The sequence below is a fragment of the Prunus avium genome, chromosome 7 (genome assembly GCF_965620075.1).
Source record: "Prunus avium chromosome 7, drPruAviu1.hap1.1, whole genome shotgun sequence".
NCBI lineage: Eukaryota > Viridiplantae > Streptophyta > Magnoliopsida > Rosales > Rosaceae > Prunus > Prunus avium.
In genome coordinates, this window is record NC_142290.1 from 6637547 (window position 1) to 6662803 (window position 25257).

The following is a 25257-nucleotide window of genomic DNA, read 5'->3' on the forward strand; positions in this document are numbered from 1 at the left end:
CGACCTTTTTTTTAAAAACTGTCATATTTACTTCACAATAGACGACCCTTTTTAAAAAAACCGTCATCTTTACATATAATAGACGACCTTTTTTTTAAAAACCGTCATCTTTACATATAATAGACGACCCTTTTTATAAAAACCGTCATTAATTATCTGTAAAGACCATGATTTATTATGAAAATCATCGTCTAATAAGTTCCCAAACTGCTACATTTTAGTTCTTTTTTATCTCATATGATGCTATACAACGATTTTAACTGGAAACCAACCATAATGCTTTATTAATGAATATATACACTCAAAAATAGTTTCTTTCATAAAACTTGAAGATTCAAACATAATTCCTACCAATTAAGTAGTACAATCTTTTCCTAACAAGACCTAACAGACAAATGATGCACAACTGAAGTCTCCTCCATCATCCCTGTAAATAAATCAAAATGATAAAGAGAGAAAAAAAGCTAAGATTATAAACATATAAAATTAGGTGGAAGAGAAATTTTACCATTGGACCATATTTCCATAGAAAACTTATATAATGAGCATAAAAAAGACCATTGAGAACCTGCAAAAGGAAACATATATAAAGAAAATGATGGTGAAAAGAGAAGGTAACAAATTTTCAACAACAAAAAAACATACGACTCACATAGAAAACCTGCAAAGAAAAAGTTATAAATATGCAAGCTTCCTCCTCATCTCCTGAGAACCAAATCAGAAAATCTAAAAAGAAACCATAAATAAAAAAATATGTAAAAAGAGAAGGTAACAAATTTTCAACAACAAAAAAACATACGACTCGCATAGAAAACCTGCAAAAGAAAAAGTTATAAATATGCAAGCTTCCTCCTCATCTCCTGAGAACCAAATTAGAAAATCTAAAAAGAAACCATAAATAAAAAAATATGTAAACAAACCAGACAAATCAAGAGAGATAGAAAATCTGAAATCAGGGAGACGAAGAACATACCAGAAACGCAAAGAGACTATTCCAGAATTCACTAGCAAAATATAGAAGGATATTGAGAGATTAGGTCACTTTCAAATCAAACCTTTCATGAGAGTGTTTTAGAGAGCTCAAGAGGGTTTCAAGGAGGAAGAGATAAGGTTTTCAGAGACGGGGGAAAATCTGAAAATTTGTCGAGCGCGAATTCACTTAAGCGGCCTTTTTTCAGCGTGTTTTAAAAGACGACGCTTGTTAATGAGAGATAAGGTTTTCAAAGATGGGGGAAAATTTGAAAATTTGTCGAGCGCAAATTCACTTAAGCAGCCTTTTTTTAGCGTGTTTTAAAAGACGACGCTTTTTAAAAAAAAACTGTCATCTTTAAATATAATAGACGACCCTTTTTAAAAAAAAACCGTCGTCTTTACATATAATAGACGACCCTTTTTTAAAAAAAAAACCGTCGTCTTTACATATAATAGACCCTTTTTTAAAAAAAACCATCGTCTTTACTTATAATAGACGACCCTTTTTTAAAAAAAACCGTCATCTTTACATGTAATAGACGACCCTTGTTTTAAAAAAACCGTCATCTTTACTTCACAATAGACGACCCTTTTTAAAAAAAATCGTCATCTTTACATATAATAGACGACACTTTAAAAAAAAAAAAAAACAGTCATCTTTACTTATAATAGACGACAGTTCTTTAAAAAAAACCGTCATCTTTACGTATAATAGACGACGGTTCTTTCAAAACAATCATGTCTTTACCAAAAAAAAGACACTTGATTTTTAAAAGACGACGCTTGTCATACCTGCTGTCATTGTTTTTTTGTCTGATTTGAACTATGAAGAAAACCTTTTTAATAAGACGACGCTTTTTTATTTGTGTGCGTCGTTATAAAAAAAATATTCAACAGTACCTCCTTTTTTTAGTTGTTTAAGTCACTTATCCACGACGGTTTTTTTTGTTACCGTCGTCTTTTTAAACACAACGACGGTTTTTTCTTCTACCATCGTCTTTTTCTGGTCGTCTTTTTCACTTTTTGTAGTAGTGTGCCTTCTAGGGTTTTTCAAAGAATAATTCCTATATTCTTTCCCTTAAATGGAGAGATTAAGTCAATTAGGGATTTTAATGAGAATCAAATCACTAATTGATGATGATATCTCTATTTTTGGTCGAAGTAATTAACCAATTACATGGAGATAATTATTGACCTAAGAGATATTCTCATAGTCCACGTGGCGCCTCATGATTGGTTGCCAAAATATTTGTTCCCACAATACAGTAGGCCTAAGAGGCTTTCTTTATGTAATCAGGTTATCCAATCTCATTTTTAAGTGTCCTAGGCTACCAATAATAGCAGTTTTTGAGAGTGAAGAAACTGAATCCAAAAATTCCAATTCAAGCAATTCATAAAAGAACTATTGTGAAATCATTGTAAGTGCACAAATATAGAGATAAGTGAAGTGTCGTTCCCATGAAGACTGTAATTTCCTTTTAATTACCAATTATGATTAATTCAAAAGTTTATTTGAACAGTTGATTAAGAAGATTGATTGATTTAACTAAACTAAAATAGTTATGAAAAATAGCAACTTAATAAACAATGGAAAATCAAGTTGATGAGATACTAGAGCATTTGATTTCACCACACTTAATTCTTATATCCAATTAACCCTAATTACTACCCATGTTGACAGTTGGTTTCTCCTAATTCATTCAATATCCCCTCTCGGGCTCAACCAAAAGTATTCACAATTAACAACCCATTCTCTCTCGAGCAACGAATTTAGAAAATCAAGAACTCATTAAGTTCTATGACAACCTGCAAGAAAACTACATGAGTCATGTTAGGCACTCTCGGGCACTCATTCACCAAACATCTCATCTCAGTCTCCGTTTGGATCAACAATTAAATATTAGCTAGATATTTAAAGCATTAAGAACAGTAACAAATAGTCAGCATAGAATAATAACCAGAAATTAATATAACTATAAAAATTAAGTGTTCATGGTTAAGCTACATCATAACCCTAGCAAGAGAAATTAGTTCATGACAAAAGAAAAGATAAACAAAATAATTGTTGTCATAAAACTGATTTGGCTGATGGACTTGATTGATAAGTTCATAATTTCATACATTTGCATGCCTTCTTTACTTAGTGATTTTGCTTAGTTTCTCTTTATTTTGAGTCACTTACCTCTGTTTGTGTGTTTTGTAGGTTAAGACAGAAAGTGATCACATTTAATGCAATCCATGGATGTTTTGGGCTGATTGGGATTAGAGGAATATGAGCTTAAAGACAGACCCAATTTGGGCCACACTCCTTGTCAGTCAAGTTTCGTAGGTCATCTTGGAGGCCTCATTTCAACAACCCACACAGCTCGGATGACAAGACATCCTTGATAGAAGTTGTTCCAATGGGTGTCTCTTATAACATATCCAAATTTCAACCCCATTGGATAAATCTGGGGCCCTCAGAAGGTCAAAGACCCAATCAAGTTCACATAAAAGTCATAGTTAGTTGCCATCACATTTAATGTGGCTACATCCCTAGAGCGATGTGCTACACTTAATAGCAGCCACACATGGGAGAAAAATCAGCTTAGGAACTCAGAAAGATGAACAAAAGTCAAGCTTGCCATGAAGAGACCAAGAATAGTCCACCAAAAACATTTATTGGGCAGCTGGAGCAATTGGCATTTATTGGGCAGCTGAGGCAGTTGGGCAGCAGCTAAGAGAGGTCTGCTTCACCAGCCAAAAGGAAGGACAAATTTGGCACTCTATAAATAGAGGGCTGCACACTCATTCAAGTGGGGATACATTCATTTTCTGTTAGACTTTAAGATCAAACAAGCTATAAGTACTAACCTTGAGAAGCCATGAGAACTGGATAGGAGATCTTGAGCAGTAAGCAAAGGTCTTCCAATCTTTCTACACGCCTTATGCACTCCTAATATGGGGTAGGACTTGTATGCTCGAATGTGTATAAGATCGGGGACCTAAACCTTATTTTTATAGGTGATTTGACCTAGGTTTCTTGCCCATAAAAGATTACCTAAATCATGCCTTAATCACCTCTAGAATCCATGACAGAATAGGATAGAAATCTCCTTTTATTTTATTCCTTCTTCACCTCCAAGTATCCGGCTAATCAAATAAAAACTTTCCACTTTTATTCCTTAACAGATTCTGTGCCTTAAATAGATGCAAACTCAATTAGGGTCATACATTCTCCCACTTGAGTGCAACATCTATTTAAAACACTTCCGTATTGCCTCAGAATCAATTCCTTATGTGCACAGTTTGGAAAGCTCATTTGATAAGGATATCTATATCAAACTCTGTGTCAAATTTCATCAACTCATAGGATTGCAGACATGATATCCAAATGATATGGTATCATCCACCTACAATCACCACAAGCAACAATATCCACATAGAGTACCAGCAAGTCATGGTTATATTCACATATATCAGAAGTGCTAAACTGTGAAGTATCATTCCTGATATATGAATGGTCTACTTTATAACCACTGAGTGGTTTAACTTTAATGTTCAATATATATAAAGAGCTCCTTAATATTTATAAACAGTCCTTACTCATATTGCAAAAATTCAACAGAATTAGAGTCAAAATATTCATTCATATTGTCAAGTAATATTAAAGCACAGTACCAAAACATTTAAAATAAGAACACAATCTAAAACAACTCCCACTAAAATAGGGCATCTTCAAAGCTTGACAGCACTCCCATACTGTTGACATGCCTATGAAAAACTGAATTAGGCACTGCCTTATTTAATGGATCAGCTATCATTTCTATAGTGTTTATGTAATCGACATTTATTTCACCATCTCTGACTTGTTCCCTAGCAGATAGGTACTTAACTTTCATGTGTTTGACTCTTGAGGATCTCTTGTTATTTCTACAAAAGAAAACTGAATTCTGCATACATGGTAAATGTAGCTATTGTCAACTGCTTCACACTCTTCCAAGCAACAACTCCACCTCCTATCATAAAAACAAAACTAGAAGTTGATCTAGCTGTGTCTGCACATCCTGCAAAATCTGCATCACAATAGCCAACTAATTCTATTTCATCTGTCCTCCTAAAAACCAACATATGGTCTTTAGTCCTTTGCATGTATCTGAGAACCTTCTTGGCAGCTTTCCAATGAACTAAACCTAGATTAGCTTGCTATCTTCCCAAAACACTGATTGAAAAAGCTAAATCTGGTTGTGTACACACTTGTGCATACATGATACTTCCTACAACTAAAGCATATGGCTTGTCTCTCATTTCTGCCTTCTCAAAATCATTCTTTGGACAATCTTCTTGACTATGCTTATCTCCTTTTGAAATTGGCACTTCTGCTCCATTCCTTTGCTGCATATTAAACCTTTTCAACACCTTTTCTATGTAAGCTTTCTGTGATAAACCTAACAGCCCTCTTGCTCTATCTTTATGAATCTCAATACCTAGGACATAGGAAGCTTCTCCAAGATCCTTCATCTCGAAATTCATAGATAGAAAATTCTTTGTTTCATATAAGAGGCTCTCATCACTGCTAGCAAGGAGAATATCGTCTACATAGAGAACAAGAAAGATAAATTTGCTCCCACTGTTCTTTAAGTATATGCACTCATCCAACCTATTCTCAACAAAACCATATGATGTAATTATCTTATGAAACTTCAAATACCACTACCTTGAGGCCTGTTTCAAACCATAAATCGATTTCTTCAGTTTGCACACTAACTGCTTACTATCTTCTTCTACAAATCCTTCTGGTTGCTGCATAACAATCTCCTCACTCAATTCACCATTTAGAAAGGCTGTTTTTACATCCATTTGATGTAAAAACATGTCAAAGTGTGTCACAAGTGCCATAATGATCCTAAAAGCATCTTTGGTTGAAATTGGAGAGAAAGTTTCAGTATAATCAATCCCCTCTTGTTGTGTGAAACCCTTAGCTACAAGTCTAGCCTTATGCCTCTCAATATTGCCCTTTGAGTCCCTTTTGGTTTTGAACACCCATTTACACCCTATAGGCTTCATTCCTTGCTGCAATTCAATTAACTCCCACACTTATTAGCTTTCATAGACTCCAATTCACTGTGCATTGCCTCAAGCCATTTTTCAGAATGTTCACTAGTTATAGCCTCCTTGTAACTCATTGGGTCCTCAAAATCACAATTATCAGAATATGTCTCATTCAAATAAACAAAATCTGGCAATGTATTGGCTCTCCTTCCTCTTGTGGATCTTCTAATTTCTTGTTGTTGTGGCTGTGGTTCTATGGGCACGTCCATTTCATTCAGTTCTTCTTGTATTTCCCCAACATTTTGGTCTTCATTCCTAGGTTCAATTGGTGCCTCAGGTTGTGACAAAGTTTGAGTTAACTCATAGCACTACAAGAAAACATGCCTTTTGTGAGGAGGGGTAGTCGTCACTGAAACATGGAATTTCGTCACAGTTGAGTATATGTGACGCAATTTTAGCGTCACAGCTTTCGTCACCTATACCCCGTCACCGATTCTCCCACGTGACGCTTTCTTCCTTCGTCACATATACCCGATATCTGTGACACATACCGCGTCACTATACGTTTGATTATGTGGCCGTCCGTTTGTCACTTCCTATAGCTATTAGTGATGCGTGATTTGGGTCACGGTTTAGCGGCATCTGTGAGAAGTAATTCCTCTCCTAAACTGGGTATAAAATGCTCCTTCATATATAATACATGACCCTTTAGGCGTCACATATTTATGTAATGTGTGATGATGCACGCATCACATATTTTTTTAATGTGTGACGATGCACACGTCACATAATTTTGTAGTATGTGACGATGTATACATAAAATGTCTTTTTATCTGTGACGATGTTGGCCTCACATATTTCTTCAGATTGTGATGAGGTCTGTATCACACATGTTCCATACCAAGGTACCTAATTATGAATAATATGTGCAAATCCAATCACAATTCTCTGTTCTCATCTTTTTCAATGTATAATATAAAAATAGATAATCGCATTTCCATTAATAAAAGTAGGTAATTACATTGTATGTTCCAAAATAAAGATCCCAAACTAAGTCTAGACTTTGTACAACCAAAAGTAAGTCTAGAGCAAGTGTGTTCCAAAATAAAGATCCCAAACTAATTCTAGACTTTGTACAACCAAAAGTAAGTGTAGAGCAACTGTGTTCCAAAATAAAGATCTCAAACTAATTCTAGACTTTGTACAACCAAAAGTAAGGCTAGAGAGTAAGTGTGTTCCAAAATAAAGATCCCAAACTAATTCTAGACTTCGTACAACCAAAAGTAAGTCTAGAGAGCAAGTGTATGTTCCATATGGATATAATCCCTAAATCAGTTCTCATCAAGATTCTGGTTTGCTAGTTCATCATAATAGTCATCATCAGAATGGACACCATTACTACCTCTAGAGCTGGTGCTGGTCTGGACATGAGCTGGTGCTGAGCTGGTGCTGGTCAGATGTGATAAGTCCACCTCAAACAATACCTATATCAAACATGCATAAAAATTAGTGCAGAAACCTTTTTATATCTCTGTAAAAGTATGATATCTCGAATTTCCCAAGCAATCATTTCTTTGAAACTCATAGCAATAATTGCTAAAATTACTTGATTGATCCCATGCATTAGTTTTCGAGCTGTTTTTCATATGTATCTCAACATAATGGAGCAGAACAATTGAAGGGAAGAATATTCTAGTTTAATTTCGAATGTAGCATTGTGTTTCATTTAGAAACAAGTGCAACAGTAACAGTTTTCAGTTTTCCTTATAAGAAAATACCACTATAATGGAATTTTTATTTAGAATTATCTTGTAGAAGTATAATTAGATTTTCAGTTTTCTTTATCATTTTTGAACAAGGAATAACCAAGTTTGACAATGGAATATTAGTTGCATTGCCAATATAGAAATATTAGTTGAATATTCAACTCACTGTCAATGAGTCCCGCATTTTCCCCTTATCATCAGTTGAAACCTTCTTCCATCCCAAGTGGCATACTGGTGTGCTAGTCCGAACAATGTTGCCTATCTCGGAACTGAATAAAGCTCCCACTTTATCATCACTGGGGACTTGGTGTTTCAAGTCAAAGATAACTGGCATTTTCTTTCCATCATTGGCCTCCAAAATATCATGGAGGCCTTTCCCACATGACTTAACACGCTTATGCTTTTTTCCAGAGAAGTCATAGGAACTCTCTGTATAGCCAAAAACAAATGTAACATTATTATGAATTGGTTCAAAATGTAAGAATAACCAAATTATAAATAAAAAGAGAAAATAGATAACCTGCGCTACTAGATGCTGGTTCTTCAAGTGGTGGCTGTGGGGGTGGGGGTGGTGGTGGTGGTGGTGGTGGTGGTGGTGGTGGTGGTGGTGTGGTGGTGATGCATGTGCATCACCTGGAGGAGGAGGTGTGCGATCCCTCAACCTCTTAACTCTCTTCACCCTCTTTCCTCGCTGCCCAGGAGTTGTCATCTATAAAATGAAATGATAAGAGTTAGAACAAAATTAATATAAGATATAATATTATAATAAAAGCATACCCAGTGCTAATAAACATAACATTCATAACATTATTACTCTAAAAGCTCACCAAAAACATCAATCTAAATCACTATATCCTTCACTTGTTACACTATTATCATAATTGCCAAGTTGCAATTCATCGTCGTCGTCATCATGAGTTCCACCAGTAGATTGTGTAAAAAGTCAACCTTGATCACAGTGCAAGGGGTTCCCGAGGCCACCAAGGTAAATTCAAAATTGTATTCTGCAATTCATAGTCAAAATGTAAATTCAAAGAGACAAAATCACCATCATCAAAACAAATAGAAAGTCTGTTGATAGTGATTGCTAGAATATGATTTGGTTGTTTCATCTCTTTTCCTTTTCTATTTCTATTTCATGTTTGAGTCCAAATAGGTTAGTAGATGACAGAAAAAAAAATGGTGACTGAATGTAGACAATTAAGCTAAAAGCACGCAACTGGAATAGAAGTGTAGGTTTAAAGAAAATTGAGTTTTAACCATTATAAGGCACAGCTGTAATCTGTTTCAAAAGGGAAAATGGAGTTGGGCTACTTTGTAATCTGCCTAGAGTGAGTCAAGCCTATCATGGGTTGTGACACACGGGGTAGTAATGACATGTTGTGTAGAAAAACATCATTTTATTCGAAAGAAACAATGTAATTGGTAAGCAGTGAACACCAGGATATATCAAAGATAATTTAATCTCGATTGCCATTAGTTAATCCTCAAACTTAATAATGAGACAGCGTAAGCTAGAATGGCATTACCCTATGACTAACTGTAGATGATGTTGAGGAAAGAAATATATGAACTCTCTGTCTCTCTGCCTTTGGGTTTAAAACAAAGCTTCAAACCTTTTTTTTTTTGTTGTTGTATTTTTTGTATCAGAAAATATATTTGTTTCATGGGAAAGTTTATAATTAAGAAAAGAAAGAAAGGAGCAAAATTATTAAATCTGAAATGGAACTTTAATAAACTTAACTATTAATTTCTCTAAGTAGAAAAACAGAGAATTAATTCAAAAAATGGTGAATGCAAAGTCCAGGGCAACAACCAATTGAATATGACAACATTATCAAATATCAAATTGAATACTTGAGATATATAAGCCAAAATCTACACCACTGTCATTGAACATAAGAGTATGAAGTACTGAAAAAAATTTGCCCAAATTCATAGAAAAGTCAAATTGTCAAAATACAAATGACAAAAGTCCTAGTCAATTGTAGAATTAATTCAATCAATTGTCAAGATGAGAAATTGGTCACTAACAATATAATCAGGACAATTCATATTGGTCCCCTATTTTATCAAATCGGTGAGCTGCTGTGGAGTAGATATAGTCATTTTCTTTTTACTTTTTTCAGTTAAGATGACAGACTTGTAGTTTGGTTTTGTTGTTAATGAGATTTGTATCAAGATGATGGTGGAATATTAGTTCACCAAGTCTTTGTAACGCAAGGATGCATACAAGTGTGTTAGTTGAAATGAGATATAAAGTCATGTCTGCACTTACAGATAAGACATTCTTCAGCACATATGCAATATTTAACATCAGGTAGAGGGTTCATAACATTGCTATAAACGGGTAACTTCACAGAAGAGGTATTGTGATAATCTGCATATGGGAATCATGTGCCAGAAAAAAAAGAACCACAAAGGTAAAGAACAGTACAGGTCAGTAGGCATTACATCAAAACACATTTATCATGAAAAAAAAAATGCAGAAGCTACAACAATGCAAAGGGAGCAGGAGCTGAAAACTTACCCCTCCAATGCGAGAGGACCAAGAAGCCTTTCTACAAATGGGTATAGGGTGATTTCGAACACAAAAAGACCAAAACCTACAAGTTATTGTCAAAATAAGTTATTCTACAATTTCTCATCTAATCAAATTGTCAAAATACAATTTCTCATATTTGGCCATGTTCAGATTACAAATTAAAGCATGAATCAAAACAACACAAACCAGAAAGTAAAAGAAACTTACTTCGAACAGAACGAAAACTAGCAAAATTGACCAAGAGCACTGCAACACCCAGAAGAAATTTCTATTTTACCTCAAATATACAGAAAAAGCCAACGAATAGATATCAAATAATAATCAATGATTGAACAGGGAAATAACAATCAACAATTTAACAATCAATGTAGAAAGTTCTATTTACCTGTGGGTTTTTTAGAGTGGGGGTCAAGGGGATGAGAGATTACAAGTGGAAGGAGGACTTAATTAGCTGTGGTCATTATCGAGGGAATAGATTGAAATGAGAATTTGTTGGTGATTGAATGTGGGAGACAATGGGTCACCCGAAGGGGGAGACACAGAGAGAGAGAGAGAGAGAGAGAGAGAGAGAGAGAGAGAGAGGAGGAGTGGTCGTCGTCGCCGGTGGTTTGTGGATGAGAGGGCAGCTAGTGATGACGATGAAGGGACTGAAGCTTCTTTTTTTTATGAGCAAGTGACTGAAGCTTTAGCTTTTCTTTCTTTTTCTTTTGGGCCATAAGTGACGCTGCCAATCTTCACCCAATAAAATTTTCGGGCCTCACTTTCATGGTCTGTGACGAATGTGCATTATTCGTCACATTTAGTAAAAAAATTGGGTGCCAAGATTTCCCGCTATTTAATTTGTGACGACACCAAAATTATAACGTGACGAACATCGAGCGAAAATTTTGTTACATCTCTTCAAAACGTTTAGGTGACGACTTTCAAAATTTTCTCACTTATACAAGTCAAATATGACGGAATTTTCAGCGCCACGTAAAATTTGGTCACAGAAGGTCTGTTTTCTTGTAGTGTAGGTTATGATTGGAATATTATGCTTGGCAATTTTCTGCTCCTATTTCTCCCTCTTAATCAAAAGTAAAATTCTTGTTTGCTCCTTCACTATCCTCATCATATTCTAGAAACTTAGCCTTTCCTGTCTCAACAACTCTATTGGTATAGTTAGGGCAATAGAAATGAAAACCCTTTGATCTCTCTGCATATCCTATAAACCTGCAGCTCACAATCTTAGGATCCAATTGTCCCAAGTTAGGTAAAATTTGGCCTCAGCTTTACAACCCCAGATATGCAGATGGTTTAAGCTAGGCTTCCTTTTGTTCCATAGCTCAAAAGGTGTTTTAGGCACTGATTTACTTGGACACCTATTTAGGATATAATTAGCTGTCTTGACAGCATCTCCCCATAAAAACCTTGGAAGGTCAGTAGTGCAAATCATGCTTCTCACCATATCCTTCAAGGTTCTATTCCTTCTTTCTAACACTCCATTCTCTTGAGGAGTTCCAGGGTTTGTGTATTGAGCAACTATCCCACAATATTGAAGATATCGAGCCAATGGTGGTGGATGTCTGCCTTGCTCATCATACTTGCCATAGTATTCTCCCCCACTGTCAGATCTTAACACTTTAATCTTTAACTCAAGTTGGTTTTCAACCTCAGTTTTAAATATTTTAAAAACTTCAAAGGCACTAGATTTGGTCTGGATTAGGTAGAGATAGCAGAATCTAGAGAAATCATCAATGAAAATGATGAAGTACCTATGAAAAGGACCACAAATGTCAGTGTGAATTATCTCTAGGAGTTGCTGACTGCGTGCGGATCCTAATTTTCTAGAGTTAGTCATTTTTCCCTTTATGCACTCAACACACTCGGTGAAGTCTGCAAAATCCAAGGAAGGAAGAATTCCTTCTTGAATTAGCCTTTGCATTCTTTTCTTAGACACGTGACCTAATCTTTTGTGCCATAGTTTTGCAGTGGTGAAAACAACATTGTTACTAGAAAGATTTAAACAATACAAACCATCAATCAAAGAGGCATTGCCCACTGAATTTTTATTAAAAACTAAATCAAATCCAACTTCAAAGAAAACAAAACTGAAATGTTCCTTAGTTAATCTAGAAACTAAAATCAAATTCCTTCTCATGGAAGGTACAAAAGCAACATCTTTCAAAATTAAAGGAAAGCCTGAAACTAATTGGAGTCTAACTGAGCCTATTGCTTGGACTGGTACTCTCTTCCCATTCCCTACGAACAGATGGTTTTGGTCTCTACTTGGTTCCCTCTGGTTTGCGAAGTCCTGCAAGGAATTGGCAACATGGATTGATGAACCAATGCCAATCCACCATAAGTTAGTAGGAACTATGACATTATTATACTCAAAACAAACTAGGATAGTTTCAGACTTACCTTTGTTTCCCTTTTTCTCTACCCAACGCTTGTATTTGTTGCACTCTCTCTTCATGTGACCTGCTCTGTCACAGAAGTAACATTAAAGACAATAGTTTTGTTGGTTTTTAAAGTGTCAGACCTTTTAGGAGGAAGGTTAGCCTTAGTGTTCTCTTTGTTGGCAGAAGTATGTGAGCCAGACTTTGAAAAGTGACGTTTGGGAGCATTGGTGGTGAGGTGCACAGTGTTAACCTCTTTTTCCTTCTTGATCCGAGCCTCCTCTTGAACACAAATAGTTATGAGCTCATTGAGATCCCACTTGTCTTTCTGAGCATTGTAAATTACCTTAAGTTGTCCATATGATGAAGGGAGAGAGTTCAAAGCAAGATAAACGAGAAAAGGATCGGCTATGGGAATATCAAGTGCCTTTAACTTGCTAGCAGTCTCTATCATGCCTAGGAGATACACCCTCATATCTTCCATACCATCATACTTCATGGTAGCTAGCCTATTCATCAGATTTCCAGTTTCAGCCTTATCTAATTCTTTAAACTTCTCAGCCACGACCTCCAAGTACTCCTTAGCATTTTCAAAATCAGGAATGCCTCCATAATGGCTTCAGTCATAGACTTTTTCATTATGAGCAGACAGATCCTATTTGCCTTCTCCCATCTCTCAAGTTTCAGCCTTTGCTCAGCAGTGAGCACTGGTTTCTCTTCTCTTAAAGCTATCTCATGATCTAAGAGACCTAGAGCTATCTCTAAATCACGCTTCCATTTCTTAAAGTTGCTACCAATCAAGGGTTCAATCAAATTGATAAAAGTATGGTTCATAACTGAAAACACAGAATTATGCAATATGGTTAATCTTTTATCCTAAAAAACTTTATACATATGTGATAAACATCTGTGGACAGAATATCAAATATGCCTGAGTTTCTTTCACAAGTCTAACATCATAAACTATCTATGATAAGCTGTTATCAAGATCTTCCCATTTGTGGACAAAAAAGATTTTGATCTTCATAGCAATTAATGTGCCATCTTGTTCCATCATAAGGCATAATCGAATGAGGTTCACACTTGTAAGCAGAAAACCTCACTCGATGTGTCTTGTGATGCAATTATGTCATCAAAACCTTGATATGATTTAAAACAATTGTCTCATGTTCATCTGTGGACTGAACATCAGACAATGATTTTGAATCAAAACATGACTTCCTTGATATGTTTACTTGATGCGGAATTTCATTATGTTCATGCTTAAGTGGTTTTAACCCTAGTCATGATTCTATGTGTATCTGCAAATAGATATGCTAAATAATATAAATTGGTTTAATACTTATAAAAAAAAAAAAACACGCACAGCAGTCCCAGAATACAGATTTTGATTCTTGAGTTTAGCAAACAATCATTGCAGTACAGCATAAAATGCAGAATTGGAAAAACAGTCTGGAGTTTATGTTTTATCTTGATTTAGACTTATAGATGCATGACCTAGGCTCTAATACCACATGTTAGACTTTAAGATCAAACAAGCTATAAGTACTAACCTTGAGAAGCCATGAGAACTGGACAAGAGATCTTGAGCAGTAAGGAAAGGTCTTCCAATCTTTCTACACGCCTTATGCACTTCTAATATGGGGTAGGACTTGTATGCTCGAATGTGTATAAGATCGGGGACCTAAACCTTGTTTTTATAGGTGATTTGACCTAGGTTTCTTGCCCATAAAAGATTACCTAAATCATGCCTTAATCACCTCTAGAATCCATGACAGAATAGGATAGATATCTCCTTTTATTTTATTCCTTCTTCACCTCCAAGTATCCGGCTAATCAAATAAAAACTTTCCACTTTTATTCCTTAATAGATTATGTGCCTTAAATAGATGCAAACTCAATTAGGGTCTTACATTTTCATCCATTACTCATACACACATTCAGATTCCATCATTCACCACAAAGAGAGAAGAGAGCTAGTTGCAAAAGAGGGAGAGCTTGGAGCTGTCCTAGGAACTATCTTGTTGCCACCAACTAGTTATTCTCTTCTCTTTATTCAATCTATGTATTTCTTATTTTATGTATTCATAGTTATGTCTAACTAATCCATTTAGTTAGGGCTTAGGATGAAGCCCTAGTCATGAATATTCAATGTTATGGATGATTTAATAGTTAATTGAGTTCCTTGCTTTCATTATCAAGTTGTTAACCTCCAGTTTGTTATGCGCTTGATGTATGTTTTCTTGGAGTAGCTAACTAGGATTTTCTGCATCTAGCACATGTTGGGAAGGGGTTTAGATTCACCAATTCTACTCTCCTTTCACAAGCAATACATGAATGGCCTAAGAATTATTCAAGGGGTTAATAACCATAGGTTGACTAGGACAGATACCATGCCCTAGGACTTGTGTGATTATCATATTCTCAAGGAGCTTAATGACTCGTGTATGCTTTATTCTAAGTAGATACCATGCTTAGGTTGCATATTAGAGATCACGTGTTGTGTAGATACCATGCACAATCACATGCCTTAGGAGAATCATGCATCCTGACCTAGATACCATAGGCTTGTATGCGATAATCTATTGTTGATGAAGCTTGAGTCAATTTCTATGCATTCATAACTTGGATAGGAAGATTAGTGGTGGATTCCAAGGCTCTAACACCTCTCAATGATTGTTTCACAACTTGTTGATTGCTGCCAGTGTTTACTTTCCAGCACTTTCATTTCACTTTCTTGTTTTCATTTCAACAACAAAACCCCCTATTTCGAGTGCGTGTGTGGTGCTAGGATTCTGTCCTAGACTTTGCCATTTGTTAGTTGTTTGTTTCCTTGTTTTTCTGTTTTGCTGCATTTTAAGTAATTTAACTTGGAACCAAGTTACCATTCTCCGTGGGATCGACCTCGTATTTACATAAGCTATACTATAAATGGTTCATGCACTTGCGAGAATTAAAGTTGCTATTTTTAAAAACTCATTTTAGTTGTTAAGAATAGGCTCAACATTGATCTCCGGAATCTCCACATCAACACCTTTGTAAGCTCCAAAAGCATCGCAACAGCAAACTCTTGGCTCTCTCTCTGATATATTTGTGGGTGTATGAAAGTTGTATATGGTAAGACGATGGTACCGTCTCTTAGGTTAAAGCTTTGTATTCATAAGGCAAGAAAATCCTCCAGAAATAAGGAAAGGTAATATCTAATTAAGAACTAGAGGAATAATAGGAATATTGAGAAAGCCAAAACCAACTTCGATATAGGAGAAAAGATGCGGCTGTTATTTTGAAATAATTAACTCCAACTCAAAGAAGGAATTAGGAAATTGAGCTTGGGTAGAAAAAATAGGAAAATAGGACCAAGGTTTAAATGGATCTCCGCAAGACTAGATAGGCCCAGGTAACATTAATTCAATTTCAGCCCATTATAATTCAGCAAATGCTTGCTTCCTTCTAGATCTCATCTTCTGTCTTCTTCTTCATAGCCCATTGTAATACAAAGATACTGATCCTTTTCCTTTATCATTGAATCAGCCCAATAATTTGAATAAAAGAAGACAGTATCACCACCTTCATGTATGTATGTATTTTCCTTGCTCATTAACAAAAGTTGATAGATTTTGACACCAAATCTCTACAGCTACACAGCCAACAACTACATACTAATTCACCTCCAAAAATGATGGTAACTTTTCTAACTCAAACTCTCTGGCACTGGTCATTGAGACCAATTGTGGGTATAAATTGACACCTGCACAGATGTACTCCACGTGTTTGATGAAATGACAAAGTGAGTTCTTGAGATTTCGTTGAGTTGATAATTCCACCCATTTTGATCCCTTGAGTTTCCAAAATCATAGTTTTAGCTCCAAACCCTTGCTAGGAACGGTTGCCTACAAAATCTTCACTAAACACATTAAACTAACCAATTTCACACGAAAACAATGCAAATAGAGATAGATTATATATGCAAAATATAAATCTATCAAACTACCTCAAACCTAATTTTTTTCTAGTCCTCGAGCAAAATTAGAAACAAAAACAAAAACAAAATGAAAAGCTAACTAAACCACTTTCGCAGGTAATCTTGATGGCACTTAGCATGTGCCACAAGCCGTTAAACCTCTAAGTGTCCCTAGTAAGAGAAGTTGTGTCTCCTGAGGGTTTACCAATTATGATGATACCCACAAAATTTTTACTACAAAACAAAGTCATTAAAGGCATCACTTTAAACAAGCTAATAAAAACCAATGCATGCCACTCACATTTGCATCACTAAAGCTATGCCACTTTGAGTACATTGCATCTTGGTGTAGCGTGTAATACCAAAAGTCATAACATCAAAGGTTAAAGACAACCACACTCGAACACCATGGAATTATTTCGCCATGACTCTAATCCTCACTGGATATCACTTTATTTTTGTAGTGGAAATCAAATATAAACACATATGCTTAGCATGAAGAACGACAATTTCTGAAAATAAATTCTCATGAAAAGAATCGAATACTAAGAACACGAGTACATACCTTACCTCCAAGCAAGATTTTCCAAAAGATCAGTTAGGTCTTCTACTTAAGTTGTAATGAAAGGCTAGGCCCAAGTTAAGAAAGAAAGGAAAGGAATAACAAAAACTTATAACTTTTATTCTTTTGAATTGCAAAATGCTTTTATTTTCTTTTCTTTTCTTCAGTATTCTCTAATTTTTTTTATTCTTTCTTTTTCTTCTTTTCTTGTACTCTTTTTTTTTTCTTCTTGCAAAGAAAGTGCATGGAATTTTAAAATTTCCTCTATGTTTTTGCTTTGGTGTAAGCTTCCATTGTAAGATGGCACTGCACTCTTCAATGAGTTGGATTTTCTCGTGCTTCATTTTCGTGGAGAGGATGTCCTTCATGAATTTTGCATAACTTGGCATTTGTTCCAAAGCTTCGGCAAAAGGAATGCTTATATGCAACTTTTTGAACATCTCCAAGAATTTCAAAAATTTCCCATCAATTTATTTTTCCTCAACCTCTATGGAAAAGGTATTGGTGGGACATATGGCTTCAATGGAGGGGATGGAAACAGTATAGAATTTTCTTCTTATATGGATTTCTAGGCGATGGCTTGTGGGATGGTGATTGGCGATGAAACTGCATGCCCCACTTCCGCCGCAGACTTCTCAGCTTCTTTTTCTTTTTATAATTCTTCTTTTTGCAAGTTGACCACAGTATTCACTTGCTTTCCTTTACGAAGAGTGATTGCCTTTGCTTGTTCTTGATTTTCGGGTTAACTTCGGGTTGGCTTGGCAATACTCCTTGGTTTCTTCCGCTCATTACATTAGCTAATTGGCCTACTTGCACCTCCAAATTCTAAATAGAAGCATGTTGATTCTGAAGTTGGGTTTTTGTTTCAGTCATAAATTGAGTGGTAGACATAGTCAACTGAGTAAGCACATCTTCCAAATTTAATTTATTCTTTTGAGGCGGAAAGCCAGGTGGTGGTCTCTGCACATTCTAATTATTGCTTCATGAAAAATTTGGATGGTTTCGCCAATCGAGGTTGTATGTATTGGAATAAGGATTATTCCTCTGTCGATTAAATCCTGCAACTTGATTGACTTGCTCAGCAGACACTAATGGGTTCCCTGTAGTGCACTCTGAACTTGGATGAGGTCCTGCACAAAATTCACAACCAAAATTAGTATTAGTGTTCACAGCATTAACACTAAAAGAATCAACTTTTTTAGTAAGGTTAGAAATTTATGCTGTTAGCAAAGCCATAACATCGACTTCCAAGACCCCAATTGGCTTCGGATTCATTCTCTCACTCGAGCATTGGTAATTGTTGGACGCCATGGTCTCCAATAGTTCAAATGCTTCAATAGCCGTTTTGCCATTAAAGCCCCTCCAGCCAATGGCAGATCTATAAATTTTTCAGAGAACGGGCAATATTTAAAAGTCTAAAAGTTCAAAAACAAAATTTAGACAACCAAATTTCTTTAGAATTTAAAAAATACTAATGTCATTCATAATTGATGAAAAAAAAAATAACAATACAAACAAAACGTGAAAGCCTCTTTGAGGCATTTAGTCGAATAATGGGCGCTAGCCAAAGTTTTGAACGGTGAGGAGTAAGCTTTTTGAGATATCAATTATTTTGACAAGAAAATTTATAAATTTACTAATTATTATTGATGCATAATAATCAGTATAATGTAATTAAATATAAGTCCTTATTCATCTAAGCACAATAATTGTTGGCACCAAAACTGAACAGATAGAGATGAGTGCAACTTACAAGTGGTGAGGACGATCTAGCAGATCGATTGAGTGATAGATGCAGATTCTTCTTGTCCTTGGATGCAGATCCTGAATAGAAGAGAGTTGAGGCTCATGAGGTCTATGGAACCGGTGTGGAACCAGCCTAAGACCCTCCGATGCTAAAGTAAGTTTGTTTTCTAAGAGCCTTCGCTGTTGACAATATATTAGTATAAAGGTCAACTGAAAAGTCTTACCCCTGTATTGTAGTGAAGGGGCCTATTTATAGAGGGCATCTTGTATGCTCTTAGTACTTAATTTCGATGTGGGACTCGTGGGAGGGCCCTATGAGGTCGACACGAGTCTTTAGATATTTCGGGCGGGTGCTTCGAGGTTGATTCTGCAGAATCGGTAGGAGATACCGATTGTAGTCTATGTTGGGCCTGTAGCGACCTTTTGCCCACTTGAGACAATATCATCGGTAGCCGATGCTGATTGTTCGGAGCCTTGGGCACTTGGGTAAGCTTCTAAGATCCACGTGTCGCTGTATGAGCGGAGGGTCAGATATGGTACAAACAATAATCAATCTCAAAACATAAAGAAATAATAGTGAGAAATAATAACTTGTAAAAGCCACATGAAATATTACTTAATAAAACATATCTTCAAGACTAACCCATGAGTACTTAAATTTGCATTGGAGAAATCTTTGAGAGATTTGGGAAGTGATTTTGGAGTTGTTGGTTTTCTAGATGGAAGGGAATCCCAATATGTGCACATGGTTAATTGATCATGGGATAATCAAAAGGTTTTTTGAGCTAGAGGATAATAATAAGGTTAAAGTAGTAATTTTCCGAATGTCAGAATTGCATCAATCAATACTCCCCGTTTCATTAAACGCCTTTTGAGCTGGAGGATAACAAAGGCGACGTGGTTTGGGTTTGCACTGCAAAAAAATGAAAACATAAAAACCAAAGTCATCTTCCTCGTTTTGAAATCCCTTGCAACACACCTTAGATGCAGAACCTTGGGACCAGCAAAGGTGCATACTCCAGCATCTCCACAGGATTTTCTGACAAAGGAAGGTACAACTGCACTTCCTTGTGCCTCTGCAAGTCCGCCACTGCCTCCAGCTGCTACATCAACTAATGTCCTGCTTGTTTGACTCAACCCAGTGTAAAAAGTCTGAACTTGAATCCAGATTGGTAGCTCATAGTGAGGACACTTGCGCAATAAATCTTTGAACCGTTCCCAAGCTTTATAAAGAGACTCCTTATCATATTAAGTGAACGACAAAATATCTTATCGGAATTTTGTAGTTTTGGCCAGAGGGAAAAACTTCGCAAGGAATTTATTGGATAAATCATCCCAAACTCCTTCAACTCCTTACACAAATTAGTGTCCAAAAACATCCAGCCATACCAAAAGGGAAATTATACAACAATATCCATCAAGTACAAAACAACAATATCCAACAATTTCTATCAAATTCGATTTATGTAAACTACGTCATGCAAATTAATGTGTGCATAGTAGGAGTTTATCTGAACCACCTCAATATCTCTTCCACACTTGATGTCACCATGTATATACAACAGGCACTAGCTTTCAAAAATTTAAAAAAAACACATGCAACCCCCAAAAACAAAATAAGAAAATAACTCTTGCAAAAGATGAGGACACCTCTTTACTCTCTTTCCCTTATCTTTCAAAGTTTAAGCGGTGAAAGATGAGAAATTATTGTATGGTACTGGAATATACTTACATGATTTATTTTTGTCGATATATTATATGGACGACACGTAGTATATTTTGTCAACATGTTATACTATAGATGAATGACATAATTAAAATTTCTCATTTTTAAAGTATAATTATCAACAAATATTCATTTATAATGTGAACGAGTATCGAATGACCGTGTACCGTTACTTGTGAAAGAGAGTGGAGCAATGAGTTGTGATTATGATTTTGGTTGTTGTGAGGATTCGATTAGTTCTAATCCAAAAATGAAATAAAATAAAATAAAATAAAAACCCCACATAGAGCCCTCTATTATTTATATATTACCGTTATGCCAGCTTTCTACTCTAACCATGTCCATGTCATGATGCACCATTTCATGTGAAATCATATCAACTTTTCCTTTTACAACACCAAAAGAATTATCCCTCTCACTCACAAACAAACAAAAACACATACACACAGAGAGAAATTAAGTGAGAGATATGAAAAGACAGGAGAGCAGTATGCGCTCAGCCTCCTCACGCGGTGAAAATGCAACAGAAAATCTCCACGCAAAGACCATCGGCTGCATGTCCGGCATCGCCAACCTTCTCTCTAAATACCACTCTTCCCGCAAATTCCTCACTTTTGGTTTGTTCCATTTTTTTCTTCTTCTTTATCTATATATTTTGTTCATCCATCTCTCTCTCTCTCTCTCTCTCTCTCCATATAAATATATATTTCATATATTTTGTAATTTATGTTTTTAATTATTTTCAGGGAGAAAGCAAGAGAAGAATGGGGCTGGTTCCTCTTCTGGAATATCAAAGTCCTCGACAGCAATCCAAGCTTCCACACCGCCTATAGTAGGTCAAGTAAAAAATGGAGACAAATCCATTTATCTGCGTAGATTCTCATGCAACGTTCCAAGAAGTCCCACACTTCCGGCAGAGATCCGGCGCTCCAACTCTGTGGACCCGCCTGAAAACTCCCCAATCCCACCAACCCTAGTTGCGAGGCTGATGGGGTTGGAAAAAGCTCTGGCTCCGCAAGTCATGCCAAAGACGGCGGTGCCAGAGCCCACGTCCACCAGCAAGAGGCAGCAGCTTTTGGGCGCATTGGAGAAGTGTGATGAAGACTTGAAGGCCCTAAAGAAGATCATAGACGCCATTCGGGCAGCAGAAGGGCTCCGATCACCCGCCGTGGTGAAGCGAATGGAGGCCATTGGTGACAAGAAGAAAAGGTTTTATGGTGCAAATTCAAAGTGCTTGGAGTTTGGTACTGAGCATCCGAGTCCGGTGTCCGTGCTTGATGAGTCTACTCGTTCCCCTTTCAGCAACCACCAACACTACAAAAAGCAAGTGTTAAATTACGGTATGTGCCATGTTCTCTCTTTTCTTCCTTACAACTTTTTCTTTTCCATTTTGCTTTTGGTACTTAAAACCATCTAGCATCTCAGTCTTGAGTCTATTTTTTCTTATTTTTAATATTATATTTTAGGAGATATCAATCTTTGGCCCTTAAAGCTTTATTATATTTATTTAGTAAATAAGTTACTTATACAAATTCTTTAATGTGTGTGTGTCATCGGGCATGTTTAGCTTGCTCCCTTTCTGGTATGTGCGATTAAAGCAATCTTGTTGTTTCCTTATACAAATTCTTTAATGTGTCATCTGCTAAAATAGCAGAAAAACCTATTTGTAACGGGAATAACACTATTTTGCTATATCCATCCAATAATATAATGACACTCTTCACATGTGCTTGGAAATTGCATTCAACTTGAAGTGGGAGCTTGTAACTTTGCCTTCCTTTATGACGAAAAATAGAAAGAAAAAAGAAATTAATAAAACTTATTAAAAAATAAAATAAAAAAGGAAGTTAGAATCTGACAAAACAAGGTCCAAGCACATGAAGATTTTACACCAAACAGAAGATTAGAAGAAAGAGTCACCCCTAGGAATGTTTCTTTTGTGTCCGAAGAGAGCACCCCTAGGAAAAAGTCTGCTTTTTCTATGCTCCACCAAAGATTTAGGATTCCAAGTTAACACATCTTCCATGTACATGTTGAGGCCATCATAACCATACTATAGTGGGAGACAACCTAATTGATCTATTCCATCATACTATTTGCAATCATTAATCATCAACGCAATATATATATATATATATATATATATATATATTAAATCAAATCTGTGGAGAGGTTGTTAAAAAAAGTTGCAACTATTTTGGTTTATTGTCATTGGCAACATAAAATTTTACAAATCAACCAAGAAACTAGAAAACGGGAAATTAACTCAACTTATAGAACACCCCTTTCTATAAAAAAAAAAAGAGAAAATATTTTATTGAACAAAATTTAAATATAAAAAAATTGACAAAGGAACTTAACTTAGAGATATTTAGTTATATACTCATTCTTAGCACTATACCATTTAATTTCTATAAACAAACCAAAAAAAAAAAACTCTACTCCTATTTTTGAGTTTACTTAATATACTAATTTCCGGTTTTACCCTTTTGTTTTAAGTGTTTTAGGTTTTTTGTAATATTTTGAGGTTGAGCTTGTTTTAAGAAAATCGATAGTAGTTTTGTAAATTATAGGAAGTTCAAAGCCTCTTCATTATGTTGTAAATGGGCTTTTACAAGCATAAAAATTGAATCAAGATGAAGAAAGACAAACCTATTAAGAGCCTTATTAACTTCGCATGGACTATATATAAATTTGAAATTCCTTCATGATGGAGTCAAAGTTGGTTCAAAAGCAAAAGGAGAGTGAGAGAGACAAATGGAAAGGAAAGGAAGACAAACCCTAATGGATTTACCTGGCAAAACCCTCTTTTGCAGGCTGTGGGTTCCATGACCACTTTGTATGGACTTAGTCTATGTTTAAAGATTTTGACCCCCCAAGAAAAAAAAAAACGGTATATGCTTAAAGCTGCGTCTGGAAAGATTCACGTGTACTGCGCGTGGGGACAGCCTTGTTGAGGACATCATGCATTATGTAATGATGTACAATTTATGCATGGATCCCTATGCAATTGCTATGTGGAGCCATACAGCTAATGGTTATCCAAACACAGACAATCCCCAACACGCAAGAAGTTTGTAGTTTAAATTGTTAAGAATATTTATTTTTACATCCAAGGTCCTAGGTTCGAGTGCTATAACAAGAGTTCTTTATTTAAGTGTACATTTTTCAATTACATTATGAGATATTTAGTAATATACCTATTCTTAGCACTAAAACTATAAATAAACCATACACCATTTAATTTCTATAAACAAACCCAAAAAAAACCCAAAAAATGATAGTTAGCCCTATTGAATTTAATTTTGATTATTAAATTACTTTGATACCCTATTGAGTGTTTTAGGCTTTTTATAAGGTTTTGGGTTGGGTTTGTTTTAAGAAATCAATGGCAGTTTTGTAATTTAAAAGAAGTTAAAAACATTTTTGTTATGTTGTAAATGAGATTTGGGTGTGTTTTTAAAGTCCATTTCATATAGGGTTTTTTTTTTTTTATAATTTGAGCTCCTATATTAGGTATAATAGTGATCAATCTCTTCCTTAAATTATTGCAAAATTTTTTATTTATTTTTTACTAAAAACAGAAAAATCATTACAGTGTTGAATTTTCATAAGTCATCATGGGCTGCAAGGTAGGGATGGTCCATGGAATTAGTACTCAACAGTGAGCACTTTTGTAATGAGTTTATTTCATCAATTCTTTTGGTTCATGCAATTGCACACGAACATGTGTGTAGTAATAATAACACGATTTTAAACCGACCGGGCCGACCTGTTTGACACCGCTAATATATATTATGTAATTTTTTTTTAAAAGAATCTATGTAAGGCAGATAAACTGTAATTTAATTTGAATGCAGGGCGAGCACAACCTCAACAACAAAGGAAGAAACCAGGAGAAGAGGACTTCATCAACCTCAATCCAAGTATCATTGACAAAATCACAACCGGATCAGTGGAAGCATCATCATCACCATTAATATGGAACAGCAATGCCATGCGAGAGAGTGTAGAGGAAGTGTGCAGGGACATTGCTTGGGGGGAGAGGAGAGAAATTGGAAGAATAGGGTTGGCTTTACAGGACCACATTTGCAAAGACTTGATCCAAGAGATGGTCACAGAAATGGGACATAGTTGTGTGTATTCACTGCCCTTTGAGGCATGTAAGAGAAGACTACGTTTCTAATTGGTGTGTACTACTTTTGTAACATGAATGATTTTTGGGGATTTTATTTTTATTTTTATTTTTAAATATCAAATTCACTCCATAATTACAAATAAGAGATCCTTTTGTTTGTCACAGTTCTTAAAGTCGCAAAAAGTAATTTTCTCATACATGTTCCTGACTAAATATTTATGAAATCATGACTTATTCAGGGGGATTCCGTTAAAATTTCATTCCAAAAAGAGAAAGTTCGAAAGAATTGGGATTTTTTGGAGGTAATAATATTTTGAGTCAAATGAATATTAGTGTTTTCTTTTTCTTTTTGGTGATTAAAATGACTTGGGTGATGCTTTTCAGTTTCAATCATTTGGCTTTTAAAAAAATAAAAACTAAACAAAAAGC

General features: G+C 35.6%; 1 protein-coding gene, 1 long non-coding RNA gene and 1 other non-coding gene across 3 annotated transcripts; 2 read left to right on the forward strand and 1 right to left on the reverse strand.

Annotated features, from left to right (window-relative positions):
* Positions 1 to 8309: 8309 nt before the first annotated feature.
* On the reverse strand, positions 8310 to 10494 carry LOC110756521 (uncharacterized). The gene is made up of 3 exons (XR_015837069.1): positions 10048 to 10494; positions 8597 to 8773; positions 8310 to 8478 (listed from the first exon to the last, which is right to left on the reverse strand). It is a non-coding gene; the product is annotated as an uncharacterized LOC110756521 (long non-coding RNA).
* Positions 10495 to 20138: 9644 nt separating this feature from the next.
* On the forward strand, positions 20139 to 20245 carry LOC148292911 (small nucleolar RNA R71). Its single transcript, XR_015825961.1, has one exon. It is a non-coding gene; the product is annotated as a small nucleolar RNA R71 (small nucleolar RNA).
* Positions 20246 to 21064: 819 nt separating this feature from the next.
* Positions 21065 to 24986, forward strand: LOC110765900 (uncharacterized). Its single transcript, XM_021969142.2, has 3 exons — positions 21065 to 21307; positions 21437 to 22030; positions 24551 to 24986. The coding sequence occupies exons 1-3, from the start codon at positions 21160 to 21162 to the stop codon at positions 24874 to 24876; spliced, it is 1068 nt and encodes a 355-aa protein (XP_021824834.1). The 5' UTR covers positions 21065 to 21159; the 3' UTR covers positions 24877 to 24986.
* Positions 24987 to 25257: the final 271 nt, after the last annotated feature.

Coding starts and splice junctions, on each gene's coding strand:
- LOC110765900 (XM_021969142.2), top strand. CDS start 21,160: ATGAAAAGACAGGAGAGCAGTATGCGCTCAGCCTCCTCACGCGGTGAA. Junction 21,308..21,436: donor CCGCAAATTCCTCACTTTTG/GTTTGTTCCATT, acceptor AATTATTTTCAG/GGAGAAAGCAAGAGAAGAAT. Junction 22,031..24,550: donor AAAGCAAGTGTTAAATTACG/GTATGTGCCATG, acceptor ATTTGAATGCAG/GGCGAGCACAACCTCAACAA.